The 25,524-nt window shown below is 41.3% G+C and overlaps 1 protein-coding gene across 4 annotated transcripts in view; it reads right to left on the bottom strand.

The window, feature by feature from the left end:
• cpne5a (copine Va) overlaps positions 1-25,524 on the bottom strand; it is a gene marked incomplete at its 5' end in the record, with an annotated part of 82,954 nt that overhangs the window by 53,102 nt on the left and 4,328 nt on the right. The window contains 5 exons of one of the 4 annotated variants that reach the window (XM_084070445.1): positions 1,842-1,918; positions 3,652-3,712; positions 5,139-5,242; positions 11,409-11,455; positions 12,390-12,430. In XM_084070445.1, coding sequence (XP_083926571.1) covers positions 1,842-1,918; positions 3,652-3,712; positions 5,139-5,242; positions 11,409-11,455; positions 12,390-12,430 — 330 coding nt within the window. The remainder of the gene's footprint in view (positions 1-1,841; positions 1,919-3,651; positions 3,713-5,138; positions 5,243-11,408; positions 11,456-12,389; positions 12,431-25,524) is intronic. The other 3 variants (XM_084070444.1, XM_084070442.1, XM_084070443.1) reach the window with 3 other exon arrangements.

Here is a 25,524-nt window from a genome sequence, read left to right on the forward strand (position 1 = left end):
AAAATCCACTATCATTTAAGAGTCTGCACATTATGCAATTCAGATTCAGCAATGGCTGGGATATTATGCATCTGTGGGTGACCATTTGTGTTAGCTCTTTCCACTGCCCTGCTGATGACATGTTAAGTTAAGCCTTAACATGTCTGTTAAGTTTCAACTGAATCCTCCCAGTACGTTCACAGTTATAAATTGTTTTTGTCGAACGACATATCACACAACACTTGCTGCTTGCTGCTGAAGTGACACACACCTCAATTCCACAGGAGCGTACAGTATTTCCCCAGTTATATAAACTGGCACAATCCTAACGTTACATATGCGCATATAAATGTAAGTACACACAGACGACACGTGTACACACCTACAGTATGCACACCCACACTGTGGAATAATAGCACACAAAGGTACATAAACACACACACACGCACGCACGCACGCACACACGCACACACACACACACACACACACACACACACACACACACACACACACACACACACACAGACACAAGGTCTCATGTTGAAGTTGTATGATACTGCGGTGTGTTCTCTTGCTGCCTTCCATTCATGCACCATGGCAGATTGCTTCCTTAATGACAGTAATTGCATCGAGGAAGCCCCTAGTCGTGTTCAATTACCCATTCCCATCTGAGCATGCCAGCCTAATCTAACCACGTAATGCACTCTACAGATGGCTATAGATGGCAGACATATATCATCATCCCAGCATTGGAACAAGCAGAAGGGGAGATGGTGTGTAATGTTTGATTAAACCACGACTAAAATGCTGCGGGAGAGTTGTCAAAGTTATCATTATCTGCAGAGTGCATTGGAGGAACTCAAGCATTTGACAAGTCCAAGTACAATTACTTGTCTGCTTGATAAGAGTTCAAATCAGCCCGCCAAAAAAAACCTTCTTAGATTGAATGAGTAATGAGGCATTCCTTTGCAAACTGATTAGACCAGTTGTTCCCAAACAGTGTGCCGAGGCACAGTGGTGTGTCGTGAGACAAGTCCAGGTTTGCCTTGGGATTTGGTGACTACACTAATTTCCTGTAATATACAACAATTCAATTTGTTTACTAAATCAGTACTGTGCACACTCATTGTCCAATGCAGAGGCAAATTGTATAGCCTACATTACATTACAGTCATTTAGCAGACACTTTTATCCAAAGCGACTTGTTACCTATGTTATTCAACATAGGTAGGGAACGAAAACTACTAATCACCAGAAGTCTTAAGTGCATTTCCTGCAAAAACAAGCAACCAAGAGTATACCTAGCGCTAAGGTAAAAGTGCAATATATCAGCTACCTACTTTCTTAAACAGATGAGACAAAATAGCAAAATCAAATGAGCACGAGCTAAAACAAATAAGTGTATCGACTAAACAAGATCCAATAAAACAATACAACAATAAAACAAGAGTTTGTACAACTAGTTAACAACAAGTAGGCCAGGCAAAGAGGAAGGGTAGTGTTTCCTGAAGAGGTGGGTTTTCAGCCTGCAGTGAAAGATGGGCAGTGACTAGCCTACCTAGAAAGATAGGGTGATTGCCTACCCTAAAAACTAAATATTAGGTATAATATATTTTAACCACTTTCAACCTAGCTGTAATGTAAAGAGAAAATCTTTTTCACAAGTTCTCAAAAATAGTAGACAAAGCAAATAAGCAATTCTGCATCGGCAACATATTGTGAGCCTGTAGAACAGCTATGTTTTCTATGAATACAGGTGTGCCTTGAGATTTTGACTTGTCCATCGGTGTGCCTAATTGGGCACACAACATTTGAAAATCACTGGATTATACAAAAGAGGCCAAATGAGAAAACATAGTCACCCCAAAGGCTTTTCCAGACGGCTGGCAGGTGAGCCCACAATTTCTCCCAATGTACAAAACACCTGACCCAGGAAGTCCTGCCATGGAGGGGAGAAATGTGAAGAGAAGAAAAGAAGAGGGGGGTAGGGTGGGATGTTGGAGGTTGGCGGGGTCATAGGGCAGAGAAACAAGGATAGGTGGTGAGTATCTAAACACTGGTAGCCTAATTTATGCTTTGGTGAAAAAGAATAGTCACTCGACAAAACATGACATACATATTACATTGTCAGTTGAGAATATGTCTTTTGTTGTGCTACATGTCGCACTACCCTTTTCCGCCAAAGCATAGATCAGACTTTATAAGCATTGTACATTGATAAATTAGGAGTCCTGAAGCAGACACGTACGTTGAAGTCGGGTGGCTTCCAGGGTGGAGGAGGAGAAGGAGGAAGAGAGAGACCAGGCAGCAGCATTGACATAACAGAGCATATCATGGAACATAAGACACAAGACACAAATACGAAATACCAGACTGTCATCAAACAAGCGCAAAGGGAAAACAGCAAAGAAGGGATAGTGTGGAAGAGAAGAAATGCAAAATGGGAACAATGTAGGGAAAGTAGAGGACATTGGAGAGAGACATGAAGAAGAGAGAGATAAAAACAGGAAGGAGAGAGAGAAAGCGAGAGAATAGGAAAGAACTGTAGAGATAAAGACATACATAGGTATGAGTTTGTTTTCAGCAAGAGGAAAGTTTGATTGAAATGCCAATGAGAATATACAGTAGAGCTCGACCAACAGTATATATCGGTTTGGCCTAGATTATCAGCCGATATTGGCCTATAAAAGGCTTATCACAGATACTGTGTACTGTATACGAGTACCGTATCACATATCACATATCTGTCACATGCACCGATATGAAAACCTTACTGGAAAAGATGCTTGGGGTAATTTAGAGGTAATTATATTTTTTTATTATTATTTTACTCCCTATTTTTATCAGACCCCCAAATCCAGCATACTATACTGTAGCTCGGGCTCTAATAAGCAACGATAAAAGCATCACTCACAGTGATAAATGGGCACGATGACGAATACTCTGGCAGTATGCAACCCAAAGGCTGCAAATACTGTATATTCTTGCCGTGTGTGTGTTGTATGAGTAATGGCTTGTTTATCAAAGATTTTTACTGTGAGAGATGATGCTAACTTACATTTATCTTTTCAGTTGCTTTGCTAAGGATACATTTCTCTACCTTCTAATGAATGTATTGTCCCTTCATGTCAGAACGTTGATACAAATACATATCTTCTTGATTGATTACTCACTGCCTTGACAATTAGTTATACAGTGCACGCTCAAATGGTAAACTGAAGAATACTTAACTCTTTCTGAAAAGCTTTGATAATAACATGGAAGGCCTTGCTTTTTTCACAAGACACAAATAAAACTTATGTTATCCTAGGCCTACAGGAATGCAGCACTTCATCATACAAATACAAATGTGTGGAAGTAGAGAAATGGAAATTTTAGGAGATAAGGCATAATTCACTCTTGATTTCTTAATATAATACAGAAGGCAATGCTTCTTTTTGTATTGAAAAAGAAAGCAAACACTGTACAAACAGATGGAAGATGGAGAGATGCAAATGACATTTTGGAAGACATAATTCACTTTTTATTACCAAATCTATTTCAGCATTTTGATGTCACAAACCTTTGAATTGCATAAGACCGGAACATGGATGCCATGCACAGTCGACAAGGAATTAAGTGACAAAAATGCAAAGGGCAAAATACAAAGTTAGTCTCATAACACATGACCACAAGATAATGTTTTTCACTTACATGCTTCGCCAGATCTGGACTTTTAGAGTCAATATCGTACCTGAAATCACAAGACGGCATAAATCACAGAGGCAAGCCGAAGCAAACATTTTAAGCCCCAGCAAGAGTCAGGATGTCGCTCTAACACTTTAATTACTAACTCTGATAAAAGAACTGTCGCTGACACAGGACCCTGTGGTGCAGACATTTTGTCCCTGTCAGTCACAAGCATTGTGTCAGCCAGGAGACAAATGGATGTCTGGAAAAGCTATATGGTGGCATTTAATTAAGGGAAGGATTCTATGAATATCATTCCATTACAGTGCTTGCGGATCACATTGAAACAACAGTGTCATGCAGTAAAGAAATGAGAGCATCTGCCATTGAAAGTTAATGTAAACGTAATTAAAGCTCAGTGTATCCTTATTCTCACCCCAATGATAAAAGGGAGATGTAAATGAGTAACACTAATTGTTTAGGGGATATACAGCACATCCTCTCCCGCTGACACACACTTATATCATAGGGTATCAAATTAATTAATAAAGATCCTCTGAGACTTTGCACAACCACAGGGGACTCTGCTCTATATTCAGTCTTGAAACTGAAATAGATTTTTTTTCAGGCAAAAAAGAATTACGACATTGGTATCGGTAACAACCGATGTGTCCCCATTTGAACTACTATCAACCTGGTGTCCCTATTTTAGGCGTGTCATTATAGGTTAAAGTGTACATGTTTTCAAAAATCTTTAAAAAATATTTGATCTACAAGCTGCGTTGTGACGTGTTGTGAGCTTGTAGATCGGATATTTTTGAACGTTTTTGAATAGGGCTTCAGTGGTTATATAAAATTACCTCACAAAATATCGGTCAAAACATCGGTAATCGGTGGACTAGGACTCTCCAAAATCGGGGTCAGAATCTGACACAAATATCTGGCATCAGTACTTTTCTTCTGCATGTTGAAAAAATCCTGTCTCCAATCTCAGACACACCTTTCATGACACCCCCTCTCGCTGATCTGACCTTTTTAAACGAAGATAGGCAGCTTTGTGCAAGGCAGGACGAGTGCTTGCGCAACTCTTATGGGATTTGGTTTTAGATTATTTGCTTTGCTTAGCGGCAGGGAGAATGAGTATAAAACTTGATATGAAACATTTATCATCCTTATACGATGCTCCCCTCCTGAGTCCCAACACATGACAATCGAGATCACCGCGCCAATGAATAATTCCTCAGGAGAGAGCTGAGTCGGTGGGAAGATGGCAGAGGAGTGAATCAGGGAAGGAGCAAGGGAAAGAGAAGGGGGGAGAGAGAGAGAGAGAGAGAGAGAGAGAGAGAGAGAGAGAGAGAGAGAGAGAGAGAGAAGAAGAAGAAGAGAAAGAGTAGGTATGATTTTGTTTTTTGCTGAATCCGTAGCAGGGGGTGCATCTGAAACTCACACATGTGCATCCTCAGAAGACCAGATCAAGCAGAATAACTCACACATCAAAACGTAGATTCTGCTTCTCCTCAAAGAAGTAGTCCAGGATGTACTTCCTGACAAAGTCCGGGTTTAGCGTGTTGTCTATCACCTCTGTTCTCCCAAACTAGATCAGGACCAAGAGAGAGAGGGGGGGGGGGGGGCATGCAAACGAGATGCACAAATGTGAGGAGAGAGCTGTTAAGCCTGATTTATATTTAGTTGCGTGTGGGTGTTGCGCACTAAAAATAGCCATTCTCCAACCAACCAATGACAACCAATAGCAATACGTTGATGCTTTCCTAAGTGCTGAGCATTTCTTTATAAGAAAGCTTTCTCAAAGATTGCCCTACATGGGAAAATAAGTTCAATACAAACTTAAATGTAATATTCTTCTGATTGTAACAAAACAGTGTAACTGTAGGCTATTCTGTCATTCTTGCCTTTCCAAAAGTACTGTAGTTGAGTGCAATACTCAAAAATCAACTTAAGTGAAATTACAGTACTGATTTTAGAATGTACATTAAGAAAGCTGTACAGTAACAATTACAGTAACAAGAATACCTGTAATTAGTTACTGTACGTTCCACTGCGTAGCATGCATTCAATCAGATGTGTTTTTTCAATCATGTTACAACGTCACTCTCCATTCAGTAGAGTTTCAAAGATTTGAACAGAAGTCAATAATTACACCTGGTACCTTCTTCTTCCCACACCTCTCTGTATAGCGCTGGTGATGGGTAACCCGGAGGAAACAATGTTATTGACTCCAATTATACCGAGTTAATTAATGTGGCCACTTAAGATGAGAGTAGGGGGCAGAGTCACCAACAGAGACAAAAGTGACTTATGTCTCATCATACCAGAAACACTTTTGTCTATATGCAGGGGCAGGGACACAACTCTGGATAAGGTGAGGCGGTACTGTACAGTAGTGAAGATGTCAGTGGTGGGAAAAGTACTAAGATTTTTTTACTTACAGTAAGTAAAAGTAGCAATATCACAATGTAGAAATACGTTGTTACACGTAAAGTCCTATATTCAACATTTTACTTGAGTAAAAGTACAAAAGTTTTGGCATCAAAATAGCATGTAGATCTGCTATATTCAAATAGATAAAGTATAAAATAGGTCTGAAAGGAGAATTTTGTCCAACGTTTTTCTCACCTTTTTTATGATGTTATGATATCCTAGGACGAGTGGTAGGCTACAGTAGAACATTTTCTACGTGATTTTCTTGAATGCTCTCCACCGGAAGTCTCGGGACAGCGATACTTCCGTTGGAGCGCATTCAAGAATATCACGTTGTATAGTGTTCTCTCACTATGAACATCAGATCTCAGCAAAAAAAATCAGCTGTTAAAATACGTGATTGAGAGTCCCATAGGCGTATTTTTTAGCAGCGGCGGACCCGGGATGGAGTTATGAATTCTTTCTACTGTACCACCTATATCATAACATCATAAAAAAGGTGAGAAAACGTTGTGCGAAATTCTCCTTTAATTGGCTAATGTATGTTTTGTATTCATAGAAATCTACGTCTACGTCGAAGTCTAAGTAAGTTGAAACTAAAGTTTTCAAATAATAGCAGTGGGGCAAAAAGTACTAAAAACGTTTTGGAAAAAATGACAAAGTAAAGTAAAAGTAGCTCAATGTACTTAGTTTCTTTCCACCACTGTACAATGTTTCTGTACAATGATTGATTGATTGATTGATTGATTGATTACTTTATTAAAAAGATTATTAATAGTAGTACAGTAACACAATACAATACATGTCAAATTGAGATAAAGCTCAGTGAATAAGGGGTTGTGGGCAGGATGTTTTTTGTGTAGAAGACTGGTGATAAAACCCTTGACAGAGACAGCAAGTGAAAATGAAAGCAGAGCCCCCCCATCCCCCCAACAGACGCACGCACGCACACGCACACACACACACACACACACACACACACACACACACACACACACACACACACACACACACACACACACACACACACACACACCAAAATGAATAATTCATAGTCAGAACACTGCATAAATAAAAGATCCCCCAGCAGAAGATTTTACCATAAACTGATAGTGAATTAATAATATCGGAGTTGGGCCTTAACGAGCAGGGGAAAACGTTGGAATAGAGTGGCAGACTCGCACGTGTGATTATATCTAGCGTAGCGGTGATCAAAACTCACTATAGCCCTAGCAATACCTCCCTTTGAGCAGATGGAGATAGGTAAATGAATAGTCCCTCAACTGAAAGAGAATGTGAATAACCTACAGTATGATGGCATGCTCCCCATCAAACATGAGAGTGTGTCTGAGCCAATAAAAGTCCCCTCCCCCCTCTTGCTCTCGCTCTCTCTCTCTCTCTCTCTCTCTCTCTCTCTCTCTCTCTCTCTCTCTCTCTCTCTCTCTCTCTCTCTCTCTCTCTCTCTCTCTCTCTGAGAAAGTGATCTCTGTTCCGACTGATGTAGAAGTGTTCAGATCTCTTCAGGGTCACGGACAAAAGTGGTGGCAGGGGGCCGGTAGCAGTTACTTTAGTCTCAGCCAGGTCTCAGAAAAAGACAAGGAATCAACACAGCAGCAAAGAACTGCTACACTGTTTGAAATAACATACCTCCCTGCCCACGTGTCATTCTGACCTTCTCTGTGTGCACAGCAGGGCAGCAAGGCCAGTGCAGCAAAGCACTAGTATTACTGTAGCTGTCAACCTCAGAGAAACAAGACTAGGTCAAAGCCAATATACAGTATGGCTGGACCTTGTGGGTGCAATGTGTAAACTGTGGGCGTTTTGTTAGAGGCATTGTCAGTGGATATACTATAAACTTTGGTGTCACAGTAAGGGAAAAAAACACTTTAACTGAACCTTAAACTTATGGGGGACGAAGGGGAAACATGGTTACCAATTTATACGAAACAAACCTATGATTTGTCAAATATACTGACTACAGCATTCCCACATATGCAAACCTACAGCTGGAATCTAATGTTAAGAATATTATGATCAGTGATGTCAAATCCTGCACTCAAGTCCAACAAAACATGCATGGAACCATCACTGTGTCATTAGAATTCACCTTATCCAGACCAGTCATACCAAAACTTGACTACTGTAACTCGCTCCTCACTGGCCTCCCGGCATGTGCACTTAAGCCTCTCCAAATGATCCAGAATGCTGCAGCACGCTTGGTCTTCAACCAGCCAAAATGTTCACGTCTACCCCCTTCTCCGCTCCCTCCATTGGCTCCCATTTACTGCCCGCACAAAACACTGATGAGTACAAAACACTGATGTTGGCCTACAAAGCAACCAAAGGTATGGCACCCCCATATCTTCACAGCCTGATCCAACCCTACCACCCCTCCCTCTCACTCAGATCAGCTAACACAGGGAAGCTGTCAGAACCTTCGTTAAAACATCTGGGACAACGCTCCACACGTCCCAGACTCTTCTCCCTACTGGCTCCCAAACAGTGGAATAAATTCCCCATTGCAGTTAGAACTGCAGACTCACTCGCAATCTTCCCCCGTAGTCTGAAGACTCACCTCTTCAGACTCACCTCTTCAGACTCCACCTTAGCCTGTGGCACTTGCCGTAGCACTTAGCCTTGACAACCTTGTAGGCTTATGCAAAGGCTAAAATGTAACTTAGATAGCATGTTATGTAGACAGATGCCAGGTAATTTTTTATATTATACTGAATAGACTGATGATAGGCTCTTGGTTTACTTACCTATGATCCTAGATGACTATTTCTATGCATTTGATGTATTACCTCGTGTTTTCCTTTCTTACAGTAAATCGCTCTGGATTGTAAATTGTAAATTATCGTTTGTGGCTCTATAAGTGCAGTCTTGATAATGTGATACTGCTGAAATCCTGAATGAAACTTTTCAAAAATATTTTTTTCTTTCACGACTGTCAAAAGTTGTTATGAGACTAATTGATGGCAGTTGAGAAATTGGTCTGTAATTGTTACAAATGGTTGGGTCAAGACAGTTTTTTTGTTTAGCTTTTCTCCAGAAGAGGCTGTACATAACCAATCTTAAAATAATTAATATATCTTTAACTAGAATGAATCATAACCCAGAATGTCGGAGTACTGTTTTTGAATATAATTGTCAAGTACTGGGAATGAATATAGGCCCCAGAACTAAAGATTAAAGTAATCTTGTGACAAAAATGTGCCTGTCTGTGTCTTAGGTGTCACATACTGTAGCACAGCGGTCCTCAAACTGTGGGTCCCCAAATGATTTTGGGGGTCCCCAGATGATTTGCTTAATGTGCAACATTGTTTTCTCACTCAACAGTAAACAAACCAACATACAGTAGGCTATAAGTGTATACATGGTTTATGCACATCGATTACTTTTGACCATTACTGCACCAAAAGTAATCAACAAACTATACTATATTTGAAAAAAATGACAAATGTTACCTAAGAAAGATGCAAACATTTAGAAAAAGAGGCAATATTTAAAAAAAAGAGGCACTATTTATCTGTGGAACCGAGTCAAACTAAATGTTATGCCGTAACTAGTACCTCCAATTCCAAATATCTATCTATCTATCTATCTATCTGTCTATCCACACACACACACACACACACACACACACACACACACACACACACACACACACACACACACACACACACACACACACACACACACACACACACACACACACACACACACACCTGACAGAAGAGTGTGAGCAACTAGCATTTGAGGGTAGGGTCTCTCCCACTGGAGAGTAATTGAATAACAGGCAGTTTGTGGCACAGTGAGAGGAGCTCTGACTGACCGTATCTCCTCCTGGGAGGACAAAACACACATTACATGAGAGAGGACCAGTGAGATGCTTAGCTTTATCAATTCAGTGCAGCTGGACTCAGCCTCTTACAAAGTCCATCTGCCCCATTCCCAATTCACAGCTGCATATTGGATCTCCTTTAGGGAGAAAGAGATGTTAAGGCTGTGGCCGACAGCTTGGAAGTCAGGTTATGCAATATTGTGGCAGGTACAGGAAGCGTCTGAGCTATGTGCTCGTTCTATGCGATGTATGACCCTATGTGCCCCGCCACAGCTGTTTACACATGTGCCTGCACATTGTGTTAATGACAATTAAAATTAATTAAATTGAACTTAATTGAACACAAATTCCATGTCTTTGTATCAGTATTTATTGCCCATATAGATGCTAGTTATGTTATCCAGCTGTATGTTAGTTAATTGTTCACATCATTTGCTAATTGATAGGTGTATGCTGTTCGCTTGTCCACAGATGCTAAGTATGCCATTTATATAGTATGTGATTTAAAGAGATGATAGATTTCCTGCCTTCCTGCTATTCTAGTTACTTAGACAAGTTTCTTGGCAATCTATTTAAATGACCACTTAACAAGTTATTGGTTGATTATTGGTTGCCTCACCACATACTGTTACAATGTCACACCAACTTCAATTGAAATAATTATAGCACTACTATTTAATTACACCGATTTGGTGCGTGAAAGTTCAAGCAAACCTTTCAGCTCACTGAAGTCTAATTTGTTTAATTTGAGTGTACAGCTCAAATGTGTACAACTGCAGCAACAACAGCACCCAAGCAGCACCCATTCAAGCTCTCTGTGTTTAGTTTTCAGAAATAATGGCTGGCCCTATCTACATTTTATATTTCCTATTTAACAGTTATACCAGTTATATCCCTTTAACGTAATTGAGCAGTTTCATGGAAGTTCAAATTATCTTGTCTTACTATGTCCTTTCATTTACGTCAATGCATAGCATGACTACACTTAAACTATAAGTTATGTTTTTGTACAGCACCCTGTTCATGTTTAAATGACAAGCACTAAGAAACCACACACACAATTTGAAAAAGTAATAAGGGACACTTCATATACGATTATGGATTATGAAGACTAGCAATGTTCCAAGAGGGAGTCTCTGTCCAACCCCTCCCCCAGCCAACCACCCCCACCACCACTTCATCCTGTGATGCTCTCCTCATGTTAAGAATCAAGTGCTCTGTGAGAGCTCGCTGGCACTCTGCAGGATTCTAACACTGAGGCTGATCTTTATTGATATGTGTATCTGTCATCCTAATGACCAATCAGTCACAGCTTATTTGGCGGTGGAGAGCACATGAATATTCACACGGTCAATCAATAGAGAGTGATTGGCAGTCACAGCGTTTACCTTGAGAGAAAGGAGGGGGGGACGGGGGGACTAACTGGGACTGTTGCTATGGAAAGGAGAACGACAGGTTCATAGCTGTGATTTCTCACCTCTCTCCACTGTTTGGACTCCACTCCCTGGGTGTACAGAACAACCACTAAGGAAAGAGAGAGATGAGAGAGAGAGATGAAAGAGATATGAGAGAGACATGAGAGAGACATGAGAGAGACAGAGAGACAGAGAGACAGAGAGAGAGAGACATGTAGAGAGAAAAAGAGGCATACAGTACATACAAAACATCAAGCAGACAACTTTATCTAATGTCATTTGATTTGGGGGGTTCTCCAGCCTCCATTCATCATCAATTTCAAACGACAGTTCGCACCATATCAGATCTAGGTATGATCTCCACAGGAAAAGAACAGTGCTCTAACCAAGATCAACGGCTGCAGGAGCCACATCTATTATTGAGCAATCCCACATTGAACAGTGGGATCCTCCCAGGTGCTATTTGATTTTTGTTACTTCAAACGGTGCTGTGGTGAGCCTGGACAAAATGGCCTGTCACATAGCCAGAGGTTCATCACGTCTTATGTGGAATACAAAGTAGGGCGGGTGTGATATTTCCTCCACTGCTTATTTACACAAAAGGCTTGAACCTCAGCCCTATTATGTCAAATGCCTCCTCCATTTTCTATCCCACTGGGAGCATCATAGCAAATGCCTTCACGGCCACCCGTGAGAGACTTAGGGATGCCTCCACCGTGTCTCACCAAAAGATGCCCATTTGTATTCAGAAACGGGCGATTTAAAACCCTGCATGCATTAAGGTACCTTCTGTAGCACTCGCAGAGTAGCGGCTGTCACATTACTGTGCAAATGATATGGAGTTATTAGAGCAGCACTTTGAAATAGCAGACTACACTGAATCACAGTTAAGCTCAGCAAAAGTGAAAGTAAAGAAAGAGTCAGACAAAATAACAGAGAAGAGCTGTCATTCCATGGTTTTCTAAGAGAGGTGAGCACTTTAATTCAGCATAGACCACATTCAATTTGCATGGAAAACGTAAGGATAATGTCACAGCACTTACGTGGGTCCGATTTCGAGAATGTGTCTCTGTCCAAAAGATTCCTGTAAAACAGACAGAAACAAAAATACATCAAAAGTGCAATATCATAAAAAATGAGGATTGCATGTATGTAAGTGTATTTATGTTTTTTCAATGCTACATTAATTATATCGTTCTTCATGTTTTATATCACTCAGCCTTTGTTGAAACAATGCATAACTTTCTATGCAGTCTCTCTTAATGTTTCAAAAATGTATATCACTCTGTAGTGCAAGGTAATTGTGTGTTCATTTACGATTTTCTTAGAAGCCTTCCTATAAACCGCGATGCCCTTTGAGCTTTTATTTTATGTGTTTCATAGTATAGTAATCACACTAACTCTTTGGCTCAGTAAAAGGACACTAAAGAAAAAATGCGAACATCACTTTGGGAAGCATGAGTATGAAGTTGTCTGTAGAGGTTCTAAAGTTGCCATTGTATTCTGTACAAAGTGGGAGTGAGTCAATTGACTGGAAGTTGGATAGCACTGTAGAGTGGGTGGATCGGACCGGTCAGTCTGGTCATGAGGCTGCAGGTAGAGGAAATAGCTGGAGGCTGCACTCACTCACAGTAAAAGGCCATGAGACAGTCCGAGTACTGTAGGAGGCTCTGCCTCAATAATTACACTGTAAAACACTGAGTGTAACCACCTGCTTTGAGACCATAGTGAAGTACTTTGCCATCATCCATATGACTTTTAATTGCTCTATATTCTTTGAGACACACATATTATTATTTTGGGAATCCGCCATTCCTTCGCCGGATCAAACAACACAGCTTTCGCCATTGGAATTGCATTACGGAACGTACACATTGTTGTTACATTCTATGCTTTTTTGCATCATAACGCAATATGGTGAAGTTTTGTAGTGCAGGCAATTGCAACAACCACTGATCTTGTGAACATTTTAAAGGGACTACACCATGAATTTGAACTTTTTCTTCTTTTTTTGTGTGTTTTTGGTCTCCCCTACCTCTCTTCTATCCCCAAAAATACCCCAGTTTGAACACGCAGGCTTTCACAGCAAATCTGGGGTTTTCTGTAAATTGGTCTCAAAACAGGCCAAACTGATTTTCACCCTGACGTCACGTCACGTCAGGGTACAATACCTCCCGTTTTTCAGTTCCAACCAAAAAAAAAAAACTTTTGAAAAACGTTTGAGGGACAACAATATGATATTAAATATTATTATTATTTCTTTAATTCATGGTGTAGGTCCTTTAAACGGGACCGCCAAATATTCAAAACTTTCCACGATTCTGCCAATAATCACATGCTCTAAAGAGGGACATGATTTTCTCACGCTATTTGGACATTTTATGACAAACATATGTAAAATAAAATAATGTGGGGGAAATGGGGAACTTAATCAATTGTTTTGGGATAGTTTGCAATAAAACAGGTACAAGGATTTGCAGCATATATCAACAACGCAACAGTTGGTTATCAACACCAGTGCATCAGCAAACAATGAAATATCTCAAGATTTGGATGAATTAAGTAAATGCAAGTACTACCAGGACTCTTATCACGTAAACGAAAAATCTGGAACTCAACTAATGAACATGCTTGAGGGTTATTAGTCCAGACATCGATAGGCATATGGACATTCTTTACGTCCACAAAGTGTACATTTTTGCCGCACTTGGCTGATGACCGCAAATGTAGTTGGCTGTGTATATATATCCGAAAACTGCTCAAAATTAAACAGGGCACCATCCATTTATAGGTGTACCCAATCACTGGACTTCACACACAAGTACTGTATGCAAGATGATCGACCCACAATCAACCTACTGCTCAGATTCAGAGCCCCAATTTATGTACCACCCTATGGGTCTCAAGATAAGGCACACAACACTACACTGGTGTTACAGTATGATGCAAAAGTGAAAGATATATTGTAGGGAACAACCTCAACATTCATGTGCATTTAGTGCAAGCAATTTAGTGAATGGTATTTACAGTGGTTTCAAACGGGTGCAGTGTGAACAGGGCCGAGCAGGTGCCAAATCAAAGAACTAAATAACAAAAAGACTTTGCTAACACTCTAACCCACGAATATATCTATTATCTACTAGTGCGAAAGCGATAAAACAAAATCTATACTAACTACCCTACTCCTACCTATAATTTAAACAAAATACAAAGACTGTCACCTACCCTCTTAGCTGATGTGCTAAACAACCAATTATGAAAGATCAGTAATATGTACAAACTTAACTTGTTCCTGGTTCTCCAACTAAAGCGTTTAACTGTCAACCAACCAAACACTATACATTTGTGAATAGACAATTCACATTCAACCCAATGTCACCAGATGGCAAACTATCTGCACTAACACAAACTAACACAGCCATATCAAATGGAAAATCTGGCTATATTGTATACAGAGGGAGCACTCATTGGACAGGTTGATCATGGAAGATGGTAATCAAACAGGACCTCTGAGCTGACAAGCAGGCTGATACACAAGACAGCTGCTCCAATCATAACAATGGCTCCGCACACTCAAATCTGCATACCACACACACAAAACAAACACAGAACAAGGCAGACCCCTATGGCAATATCCATAACAGTTATACTGTATGTGTACACTCTTCACAGTCAATTTTCATGACACAAACAATGCAATCACCAAGTCCATTTGGAAATTCCCATCTGCTACTGCAGACTAATTGTCCAAGTGCTCAAAAAGGGATAGAAGCATTGAGCTTGTCACCGTACTGTACATACTGACATACTGACATACTGTACATACAGTACATACACCCAAGAGTTACAAATGTTCAAATGAACACTGCACATTTTACTGCGTAAAGGTCTTTACACACTGGGAGCGGTGGATGCGGACGTTACCGCTCGGATCAGCGGGGATCGTGCCGGGATCATTGTTGTTTTGTCCTCCTGCGCAGTGCGGGGAAAAGGAAAGCTCACCACAATCGAGCTCTTGCCGCCCGCTCGCGTATGCGCAAACGAGCACAAGCGCAAAAAAAATCACGGGACCGCACCCGCTTGCCTCACCGCCCCTCAACTTCTCTGCACGTCCCAAATAATTGCACACCTCTCATTGAAATTGAATTACATAGGCGCGTCGGCCGCTTCCCGTCTGAAATGACCTTAAGGCCGCAAAGTACCACTGAATACTTTCACAACTGGCAGTCAGGATAATCAACATTGAGTTGTGGTGAAACAATTCATTCAAAGTTTACTTACAGTACACAGCTAAATCCTTAGTGGACCCTTATATGTCCCGAGTTGAACTAGCACTAAGGATTTTCTTGTGTACAGTGAAGAGTGAAGAGTATCGTGATGATTAACCATCAGCGTGAGCTTTTACTGTATATATTGTGGAGTCTCGCTGCGGGACCGTCTGACAAGGTAAGCACCGCACCGAGGGAAGACAGTGGGACAGAGGCAGAGTGAAGCCCAGAGGACAGTGCCCCAGCCTAGGCCATGTCATAGAAGGGCAGTACCTTCCAATCTACATCTTCAATCAACCGCAACTGAAGGCACCTGCGCTGACCGGCTAAGTGGAGTGCAGGCTACAAACAGTCTCTCACTCTGCCTCAGTCTTCACTGGCTCTCCTCTCTGAACGGACGGGTGCTCAGGCGATAAGCAAAAATTCCACTATTTCCCCATTCATTCTAAATTACTGGTTAAACATGTGACTAAAGACAGTTCTCTTTATTTCATAGGCAACCTGTGGAACATGAACAAAATTGCAATGAACTGTGCCCCAGACTGGGAAGAACCTTTGTTAAAGTTATACTTACCTTATTGATTTAGCATTTCCCCTCCCCAACCTCTGCATCTCCTTGAATAAATGCCCATATCTGGGTTTGTACCAAACTGTTTGAGTCTAGGCTTTGATCAGTACACCACAATATATATATATACATATATATATATATATATATATATATATATATATTTGCCATCGTACCTCATGCTGACATGGAAACATTCACGTAGTTCTAGGGTCTAACATGCATACTGTGATGTATTCACAATGTCACAGGATTCAATCCACTGATATATGTCATCCTCTCTCTTTCCCATCTATTCTCGCTGGCTTGACAGTATACTGTGTCATAAATCAGAGATCACATTTTAAAATGAATCTTTCGAAGTAGTGCCACGTATGCACTGTGGGTGCCGTCAGGCATCTCTAAAGTTTCAGAAGGAGTGACATTAAAGATGATTGCTTCAGCAACCTCATTAGCATATCAGCATAAACCAAAACCTGATAAATTTGTTCCCCATTTGATTTCCTGTTCTGAACAATGTCAATAAATAAATCACATACAGAACACAACAATCCTCATTCCCTTAGGGAATGATTTCCATGAATATATATGAGACTCCAAGTGTCTCATATAAACCCAAGTAAGAATCCATCACTCATGTAGCAATACACAATGTCCAATGTCGTCCTATGTGGGATGTGAGTAGGGGGTCTGAGACGCAGCTTAATTTGGGTTATGGCATTTAGCCCAGGGCTGACCTGACTGTAGCGGAACATTGTCACTGTAATTATCACTGAACAACAAATCCATTTGTGAATAACTGTCTCCTCTTATCCACCTTACGTTGTGGCATCCATTACCCTCAGCCAATTAACTTGTCCATCACCTTCCCCATACTTTATCTTCGCACGACACAACACAGAATGTCCTGTGAATATGTGCCATAGTATTTTACCACACGGTTAATTGGTGAGCTTAAAAGAGCGGCCGAGATCTGAGGGTGCCACGTTGTGGCTGTGAATCTCAGTTTGATCAGACTGAACACATACTGTACCCACGAGTGATCCAGTATTATTGATTAGAGGTTTAATCGATAGCACTGCTACACTGTAACATATACAGTAGGCGCCAAACTACATAAATAAGAGCCTTGTCTGGAGCCTGTCTCCTGTTTCATTAGTGTGAGGCAGCTTGATGTACAAGTACGCCCACCCTGGACATGACGCTAACATGACGCAGGGACTTAACGCCAGTCAAGCCCTTGATGCTGAGTGCCAAGCAATTGGGTAACAAAGTTTTATAGTCTTTGGTATGACCTCCCAATCTCATGGCAGACACTCTAACCACAAGGCCACTGAGCCAAACTACATGCCTGCCTTGCTAATAATAGGGAACCATGCTACAGTATGCTTGTAGCACAGGGTCTTTTCAAGGGCACATGTCAACCTCATAGACAAAAAGACAATCAATCTGCTATCCCTGAAATGACTTGTTTCATAACTTATCTCTTCCTCACCACAACTGACTCTAAATAAGATAAGACCATTATTCCAAGTCATTGTGGTCTGAGGCTCATTGAAAAGTGGCACAACATTTATTATGGCTATTTGTCTCTATCACATATTTTACCCACATTTTAATAGCCTTTATTTCAATTCCACACAATTAAATCTTTATTGTCAATTAACCCTATACAGTGAACACTGTACATAAAACCTTTTGCATTGGGGCATGGCGTAGCACAATACTGCACTCTACAGTAAGTAAAATCTAGAGTGCTACTTTAACTCAGAGTGTAAAAGTATTTCTCTTTTGCTTCTCAAGATCATATGCCTTTCAATCAGTGAGTTCATTAAACACTTTCAACCTGGGATCCTTACACCTACTGTATAATGACACAGTGTCATTATACAGTAGGAGGTGTATCGCTTGTTGTGAGCTTGTAGATCGGCTATTTTAGTATTATATAGGGCTTAACGGGATATTTCACTTTCCCACAAAAATTGGGTAATTCTATCGTCTACTCAGGCTTTTGGGAGACCCCCGGACAGTTTTTAAGTTGCTTGATTCAGTATTTAGATATTTGATATTCATTTTATGAAAAAGTTATCGAAAAAACACATATTAGAAGGACAATATCAGTCACCAGAACCAAAGACGGGTGTTTTCGATGAATCTAACGTGGTTAAAATGGAGTTTGAAGTTACAATGGGTTTGTATAGGAAGGGGGCGTGTCTGATAAAAAATTATATCAAGTATCTAAATACTGATTCAAGCAACTTAAAAACTGTCCGGGGGGCTCTCAAAACCCTGAGTAGACGATAAAATGACCCAAACGTTTTTTTAAAGTGAAATATCCCTTTAAGTGGTTAAAACGTTTGAGTGCAGAAACTCATTTCAAACAAGATTTCAAACTTTTCTTTTTTCTTTTTTTCATGCAAGAACAATGGCTTCTAGTATAGCATGCTAACTTTTCAGGAAGAGAAAGCGTGTTGTTTATATTAGCCTGGAATCCTCATCGATGGTGTCACAGTCACTGGTAGGCAGGTTTCTGAACTGTTCACAGACCACCAATGAGACAGAGTGAGTAGATGGAAATTGTACCATCTTACAATGAGCATTAGTGAGGACCAATTATATGAAGTTAAAGTTGAAAATGGTGTGTTTATAAAGTGCTCCTTTAACGTGACAATGTTTTTATTTATTTTTCATCATTGAATAAATCAAATTATTGCTTTGCATTAATTGTTTGGTTTGGCAGAGATCTACAAGCGTATAACGCTTGTAGATCAGCTATTTTTGCAGAAGATATTTAGTTAGAGTGAAAACAGGAGAGGACCCAGTATAGAGCCCTTGGGAATCCGGTCAACTTAGTATAGGGTTTAAGTGGTTAATACTTTCCAGTGTAGGTGAATGCCTGGAGCAGAGAGAGAACGATGGGATACAATTTTGACCTTACTTGCAACTATATATTCTCTATTTACTGTATGTCCTGACCCATGACTTACTCTTCCACTCCGACTATGGACCATTCCCCTCACACACTATGGGGCCAGAAAGGTCGGATGCGAGGAGTAGGAAATTCTAATATGCCTTTAAGGAGCATCACAGGAGGCATTGGGGTCAGAAGGCCAAGCTGGAGAGATGTACTGTACAGCCTTGGTTCTCAAAGTGGGGTCCGGGGACCCCCAGGGGTACTTGAGGGGGTTCCAGGGGGTACCCAGCAAAATGTGTAAATATAGCATCAAAATAATTTTAACCTTTTATACTTTGGCTATTCAAAAATAGCAGATATACAAGCTCATAGCGCGGCACCGAGTGCCGCGCTATGAGCTTGTAGATCTGCTATTTTTGAAAAATCTTGAACATTTGTGCAAATCTTTGAATATATGTTTTTTTAAAGCGAACATTTGTAACTCAAATCTTTGCTTCTGGGGGTCCCTGGAACAAAATGTTTTTAGATGGGGGTCCGCGGCCAAATACATATCATTTTGGGGGTCCTTGACATGAAAAAGTTTGAGAACCACTGCTGTACAGTACTTTGGTCTACTGCTAACATGTTTACAATCCCAGAACTTACCTTTGTTTAAATTGATCAACTCAAGAAATGTCTAAAAGCAGCCAGCCCTGCTAGCAGCCCCTAGAGGCCATGCTGCTCCTTAGACCCAACTAGAAAATGTGGCCGCCAAATGGGGTCAACGTAAATTTGAAGGGTTATTCCTGCAGCCTGCCTATTAGTTTATGAGATATACTGTGTGTGCAAAGTTGACATTTTGGCCAGACAGTGGCACTACAGTAAATCATCATCCTCCAGTGAGCATGAATGTGCTTAACAAGTGTCCTGGCAATCCACCCATTAGATTTTGAGATAACTTATGTGTGCAAGTGGATATTCTGTGCAATTGAACATTTTGAGGAAAGGCCATGGGGGACCGTAGGGTTAATCCTCCATGTAACATGAAGGTGCACACAGCAAATGCCACGACATATCAGCGAGTAGTTTAAGACTGTTGTTTGAGAGTAAAGCGTTAGGACGGATTTAAGTCGATCTACAAGCTCACAACGCATTGTGGATGATATACTTGTGAGCTTGTAGATCTGATATTTTTGTACAACAGAAGCATTAAGTAATAGCCATCCTTAGAACCCTGCTGCTTGCATGGCTAAAAATGATGACAAATTGAAAAAGAGCTGATGAAATTACCCACCCTGCATACTAGCGTAGGTAACAATCCCTATCTGAATGATATTGTCTATCTGTGAAACACTACAGGTGGTGACGGGAGATAATGCAGAAGGATGTAGCTTTTGTCTCAATCTCACGACCTCTCATCCAATCACGCTCATGTCACGCAATCTGGCCCCGTTATTAGTGACAGACCCGTCTGCTGACCTTCACCATGATGGCGCCAGGTGTCTTTTTCTCCTCCATCTGTTTAATTATTCCGTTTCTGTTCACCCTGGGATCTCTCTAGGCCTACATACCTGCAGCAGAGCTCTCCCTGGGTGGCCGTCTTTATAAAGCAGTGACAGAATCCAAGTGATCAAACCCCTCCCACTGTTGGTCGAGCAAATAACAACGCACACACACACACACACACACACACACACACACACACACACACACACACACACACACACACACACACACACACACACATACACACAGAGCTATCCTAAGGGAGTCGCAGCATATATTATATGCTACGACTCCCTGAGGCTATAACTCCACAATGTGGCTGTGTGTGACTAATGTTTGGACTGGGAATAATATCACTGCTAATTGCACACTTTGACAGCTCAGGGTTTGTGTGGAGATGGGCTTCTGTGAGGAGCTGGGGGAGATGTGCACACTGCAACGGTTACTACCCAGATGGAGTACTTTCCACTTCACCTGGTGGGTGAATTCACGCCTATTTGGCTTCATCCCGCTCTCTGAAAACACCCAAACTGTAGATATACAATATTCACAAGTACAGTAGGCTGTGTCATGTGTGTATACAAGTCCCGTACACCTACTGTACGCACGCACGCACGCGCACACACACACACATAACCACATATAGGCTAAAACAATTGATCAAATAGGGCGTTAATTTACGAAATATGGAATATGGAGATAAGAGGTTTCTGCCCGACAGCAACGATATATGTTTGGCATTTATATGAGGTCAGAGGGGGAGGAGAGAGTAGCGAGCATGCACAACATGAAGGAAAGAGAGAAGTAAAGTGTGTAATTGGTGTTGGCATGGCATGTGGAGCCTTGTAGGTGAGAGGAATGAAGAAGTGTGAGGCAAATTGTAATGAGCATGAACTCATGGAGACTACAACTGTAACCACAATTTACAATTTAGGCATTTAGCAGACGCTCTTATTCAGAGTGACTTACAAGTGGAATAATAACCATTCCAGTGTACAGCCAACCCTGGAGCACTATACTGTTAACCACTTAAAGCCCCATATACAAAAATAGCTGATCTACAAACTCACAATCAGACCATTTTCCTGTTATTCTTATTTTGGGTTTGTTTACATTTTACCGGAGTGAAGCCTTATTCTTTGTACGATGGATAGCAAAGATTGCCGATCTCCAAGCTCACATTGCGTTGTTTTGCGGTTTCCCCCGTATTACCTGTTTATACGGAGACGTGAGGCGGAGCGTTTTGAAAGATTTGCACCCTGGAAGGGTGTTTCACTTTTTTGTGAAAACGCTGTTGCAGTCAAAACGGAAGGCACGTCTGATGTTTTATTTTTTCCGTTGTCGTCTAAGCGGGGCCTAAGTGTCTTTCATTGCCACAGTATAAGGTATCCCATGGATTGTATCTGACAGAAACAATTCCTGACTCTGATCTTCAGCTACGACAGTAACCTGACAATGAGACCTTCAGTGTACATGTGTGTACTGTAACATGGTTAAAAATATTCCCTGAGCAAAACTCAACCTGTCAATCATAACGCACAGTCCTTCCCACCCACAACTGTCACATTCACAAAACCCAAACATGCCGTCATGATTATAGAGCCGATATCCTGCTACACACAAATAGAATGCCATATTTAACTGCCCCTGTATGGTGAACTAACATCTTGAAACAAGAGAACGCATTGATTTGTCCAAACCATACTGACACTGTGGGCTAAAATCTTGCAATCTTCATTGTTAAGATGTTAGTCTGGCAAACAACCACTGAGAATCAACTGTGCCCAGCTTTTGGTAGCCAGACCAATCAGTGAATTATGGGGAGGGTTTTAGCTGATGACAACACAAGCAGCTCTGCATTTTAAATTACCACAATGGCTGTACTTGAAGAGGTTAGCATCGATGCTGCTATAGAATTCATTAAAACGTTTATTGAAGGTCTTTCTCAAGGGAGACAATGTTTTTGCTCTTCTCCTGACTGGGTTCATTAAAAGTTTGATTTACCAACTAGCTCCTTTGCTTGTACATTTGAGGCTCTGATTGGTTAAACGCTGAGCCAATCACCCACTATATTACGAGGCAGAAATTTGTGGTACTGGCTTTACCAGGCTAATTGTTGGCTGTTGACTCCTTCAATCACTGAAGTCAATGCATGTGACATGCAGCACATATCAACAGCCCACTGACATGACTGCACCACTTTGCCTGCTTTACATCCCAAATGAGAATGTATTAATAACACTGACACCACCACAGGCCACATCTCTCTCATCCAAATATAATATTTCACAGTTTAAGGGGTTCATGCATAATTATTCGCTTCATTGAGGACTCGCCTGGTGCGATCCTAACATCCCCAAAATTGGAAAGGAACTACTCTCTCTTGGTGCCTTTGTGCCCCCCCCCCCTCCACACACACACACACACACACACAGGCACACTCGCAAAAAAAGAAAAACGGATGTGCCACATCACACACTCCCGGGAGATAAAAGCTGTGAGCCTGCCTGGGGTCAGTCTTAACTCAGAACATGGGTATGAGAAGAATGGGGCTTGGTAGAACAGTTTCAAATTGAAATCTCACTATCTTACACAGAGAGATCTTCAATTAATATTTTATGCACAATGCAAACCAATTCCGTTCAAACTTGCTTCCTCCCACCACAAAAACACAAAGACAGTCAAGAAACCAGGTCACAGGAATTGGAGTAGTAAACATGAGATACATTGTGGCGCTAAACACACCTAACTAGACACAATTTGTCATAATGTTAGTGACAATACAGTCAAATAAACACCAGGTTGGTTAACCAGATGGAATTGTAATTCCTCTGCTACAATTTTTTTTTTGACATATAAATCTACAGCACAACATGTCTAATCACCGCCATGCTTTCATTACGACTCCCCCCGACTGCTATATTGATTGACACGCGACATGATTCCAGATTGGCCCGAGAGAGTAGCAATCAGGAGCCTTGTGTGAAGGGATGTGCAAGAAACCTCCCCTGCAACCATTTGTCACAGAATACTGGACGTGATGTGACCTATGTGATCTTGGCTGTGTGTTGCATCAGGTAATGAATGCCCAGGGACTAAAGCATTTCCCAGTTGAGTTAAACCGTCAAGCCATGGAATCCATTGATCGGTGCAGTGCTACTCTAACCAATCTGTCACACCAAATGAATGGGACCGCCGAGCTCAGAGGCAATGGTGGAAAACAATGGAGGATGGGACAGCATTAGCATCTAACCATAATAGAAATAGGGAGTAAACAATAAGCAATGTCTTCACATTGCTCTAATGGTGTCCAGGCAATGGGAAATGTCTAAACTTGGGTTGTCAGATGGGATACAGAGCACAGTGTAGAGGGGGAGAATTTGTCAGCAGATGCATTACACAACTCTAGTTTGCTTTTGATCTGCTTCAAAAGAAATACTTTATCTTTTTGCTCTGTGGTCACAGAGGTAGACAGAGTTTGGTTTCTGCCACTATAGATATACATATGATGACTTAAGCTCTGGGCTTGGCTCTTCATGAGGAACAAAAACAAAAACAGAACATAATTTAATCACAGTATTATGATACAAGCATCAGCCGTCCTGGGGCTTTGTCGTATTTGTCACTGTGAATTTTCTACCACTGATTATCAATGACAGAAACAGTCTTTCTCAGTGGCTATTTGGACCAAGAGAATTCCCAGTTTCCCTCAAGTCATTTCACATGGGAACAGTAAGACAGGCTGGTATGCCGAGATATAAAAAGGGCATCATCTGAAATCCAGCTGGATTCACAGTTACTACTCGTTTTGGCATGATCCAGCTTATGAAATATTCAGAACCGCTACTCAACTATCAACCACTGAAAATACTCATTACTGGCACTTTAGCCGTGGCCATTGAGCCTTCAAATGTGCCAAGGGTCCATAACCACTTTCCAGTCTTAACCCACTGAGCTGTATTCAATGAACATATTTCTGAGAAGGAACACAGGGCTAGAAACCACTCGGGTTACAAGCTGGCACCTTAACACTGCTGTGAGTTGGCATGCACCATGCAGCCTTCTCTGATGGGAATCACACGTTCTGAGCCTCAGCTCACCGGCTGACCCGTGATCCCAACCAATCATACTCACAGAGCAGAAACAATGTGCTATCACAGAGATATGCACTTGTTGTTTTGATACAGAGTTGCCTGTATCGTCGGTCCCTTGTGTTTGTAGAGAGGCTTTCTGCAATAACAGCACCGGGTTATGAGAACGCCTGTAGGGGTGCATGCTGCAATTCAATTCCACGTACACCGCAATCTCAGAGCTCTCAGCCTTACTAAATCAATTACACAGGGCTGTGATGTTGTTGCCTCTCACCCACATTAACAGTGTTTCTGATCATTACAATGGGACGGACCAAACAGAACCCTAGGGCAGTGGTTCACAAGCATTTTCATGTCAAGTATCCCCAAAATGATGATGTATTTGTATTTAATTATGTATTTGGCCACAAACCCCCATCTGAAAATATTTCATGCCAGGGGCAGGGACCTCCATAAGAGAAGATATGTGTTCAAATTCAAATGTTTCCAATTTTTTAAGTATAAAATAGGGTTAAAGTGGTTAAACGGTTCCTCATTTTGCTGGGGAGTGGAGACCACCTGGATGTCCCTCAACGGGGCTTGCTGTGTGTGTGTGTGTGTGTGTGTGTGTGTGTGTGTGTGTGTGTGTGTGTGTGTGTGTGTGTGTGTGTGTGTGTGTGTGTGTGTGTGTGTGTGTGTGTGTGCGAGCGCGCGCGTGCGTGCATGTGTGCGTGTATGCGTATGCGTGTGCGTATGCATGTCTCAAAATAAATGTCATGCATATTTAGTCCAGTTCAGCTGGTGAGCTGTCTAATCATTTATTTTTCGAGGCATCCTCGGGGTTACATTTGAGCAAGCAATCTCCAGGAAGCC

Source organism: Gymnoscopelus microlampas (assembly GCF_963454915.1).
Source record: "Gymnoscopelus microlampas genome assembly, chromosome: 10".
NCBI lineage: Eukaryota > Metazoa > Chordata > Actinopteri > Myctophiformes > Myctophidae > Gymnoscopelus > Gymnoscopelus microlampas.